The sequence below is a fragment of the Etheostoma cragini genome, chromosome 6 (genome assembly GCF_013103735.1).
Source record: "Etheostoma cragini isolate CJK2018 chromosome 6, CSU_Ecrag_1.0, whole genome shotgun sequence".
NCBI lineage: Eukaryota > Metazoa > Chordata > Actinopteri > Perciformes > Percidae > Etheostoma > Etheostoma cragini.
The window spans coordinates 28,091,431-28,093,165 of record NC_048412.1 but is presented as its reverse complement, the minus strand read 5'-3'; the positions used below and the strand labels follow the sequence as shown (position 1 = coordinate 28,093,165).

Genomic DNA, 1,735 nt, shown 5'->3' with positions numbered 1-1,735 from the left:
CCCCCCCCCCCAAATATTCACACGGCCGGGGAATCGGAGACAAGTCAAGTCAGGACGGCGACGGGTGAGCAGTGGGCCAAACCAAAGGTTCCTGGAAGTCATGTTTCTGTAGGGTGTGTGTGTGTGTGTGTGTGTGTGTGTCAGTACTGCTGTCCCAATAAAGACCGTTATTGATCTAATGTACGGTATCACAAAATCAAAATATCAGTCTAAACATAAATTGGATTTGATTAAAAGGTGATTTTATTTGTTGCTGTGTGTGTGTGTGTGTGTGTGTGTGTGTGTGTGTGCATGTTTTGACTGGGATCTTTTCTTGATGTCAGACGGCTCAGGAAACTTGGCTCAACTTGGACCAGCCATTCTCTCCGTGCAGAAACGCTACTCTTGCTTTCATTTTTAGGATGAGCTAGTTGAAAAGCAGATGTGGAGTTTTAAGCTGATCCTGGGTCTGGGTTTTGCTCGCTGTCCCTGAACTGGACTGATTTAATTTGGCTTGTTTTTTTGCACAAATCTGAGCTAGATTAATCTGTTGGATATTTTCTGGATTAATCCACTAGTTGTTTGGTCTCTAAAATGACAGAAAATGGTAAATGTTCCCCAAAAAGCCCAAGATGGCGTCCTCAAATGTCTTGTTCTGTCCCCAACTCAAATATATATTCAGTTTAATGTCACAGCGGAGAGAAGAAAATAGAAAATATTGTCATTTCACAAGCTGACATCAGAGAATTTAGACTTTTTATGGTCTAGAGCAGGGGTTCCAAAAACTTTCAGCCTACGACCCCCAAAGTAACGGTGCAAGTGACTTGCGACCCCCCCCCCCCCCCCCCCCCACGATGGGCGTGAAAATCAAAAGAGCTCTTCCCTTTTTATTTATTTGCTTGGTTGTATTTTAAATTTAGCCACTAGTTTTATCTTGGGTTAAAATAATGGCTAACATGTGCTGTTTCTTATCGTTTTTTAATATTTATTTTATTTCTGGACATCAACTTGCGCCCCCCCCCCCCCGTCTCCGGCTCGCGACCCCCCCTTTGGGAATCACTGGTCTAGAGATTTGCTGTTGTTGTTGTCGATACAGTAGTTTATGTTGTGAAAGTTCTTGTATGGCGGCGTGTGTTTAGACAAGAGCTTTGGCGTCTTTGTTCAATGGAAAAAATGCATTTTTACACATAATACACATTTAGATTTATTTAACAGCATTTACCAGAATGCATCTGTGGTGTAGCCAGACCTTCCTCCACAGCGCTGTGAACTCAGGTCTTCCTACGTGAGACTAATTTCAACTGGAACTGCAGATTTCTCTGGTTTTAACACAACGGGTTTGCATGCGTGAGTGTGGCGGCAGTCCTCACCCAGGTAGTTGACCAGGATCCAGTCTTCTTCCTCGTCCTCCTCCTCTTCCTCCGGGCCGTCTCCGGCTCCGCTGCTCAGCGTCTCCGCGTCGTCCCCGAACAGAGCGCTGGCGAACCTCTGGAACATCCCTGGACGGACCGGTGGGGTCTTGTGGGGTCGAGGGAGGGGCGCTGCTCGGGGCGACGGCGGGGGGGCGCGGCACGCACTTTGGTCATCAGCTGCGGGGTTCACGGCTGCGGGAAGGCGTCGGAAAGGTGCTGTAGTGCATCAATAAAGGCGTGGTCACGGATCATCTGCGGGACGGCAGACACCGGCTGGACATCGCTCAACGGGTCGCTGTGACGAGTGCAAAAGAGTACAAAACTAGCCCTGAGAGAGAGAGAGA

At 47.9% G+C, this 1,735-nt stretch overlaps 1 protein-coding gene across 1 annotated transcript in view; it reads right to left on the bottom strand.

The window, feature by feature from the left end:
- The window catches only part of tp53inp1 (tumor protein p53 inducible nuclear protein 1), a 6,401-nt gene extending 4,679 nt beyond the window's left edge, over positions 1-1,722 (bottom strand). The window contains 2 exon segments of the mRNA XM_034873680.1: positions 1,350-1,523; positions 1,526-1,722. Coding sequence (XP_034729571.1) covers positions 1,350-1,523; positions 1,526-1,565 — 214 coding nt within the window. The 5' untranslated portion in view covers positions 1,566-1,722.
- Positions 1,723-1,735: the final 13 nt, after the last annotated feature.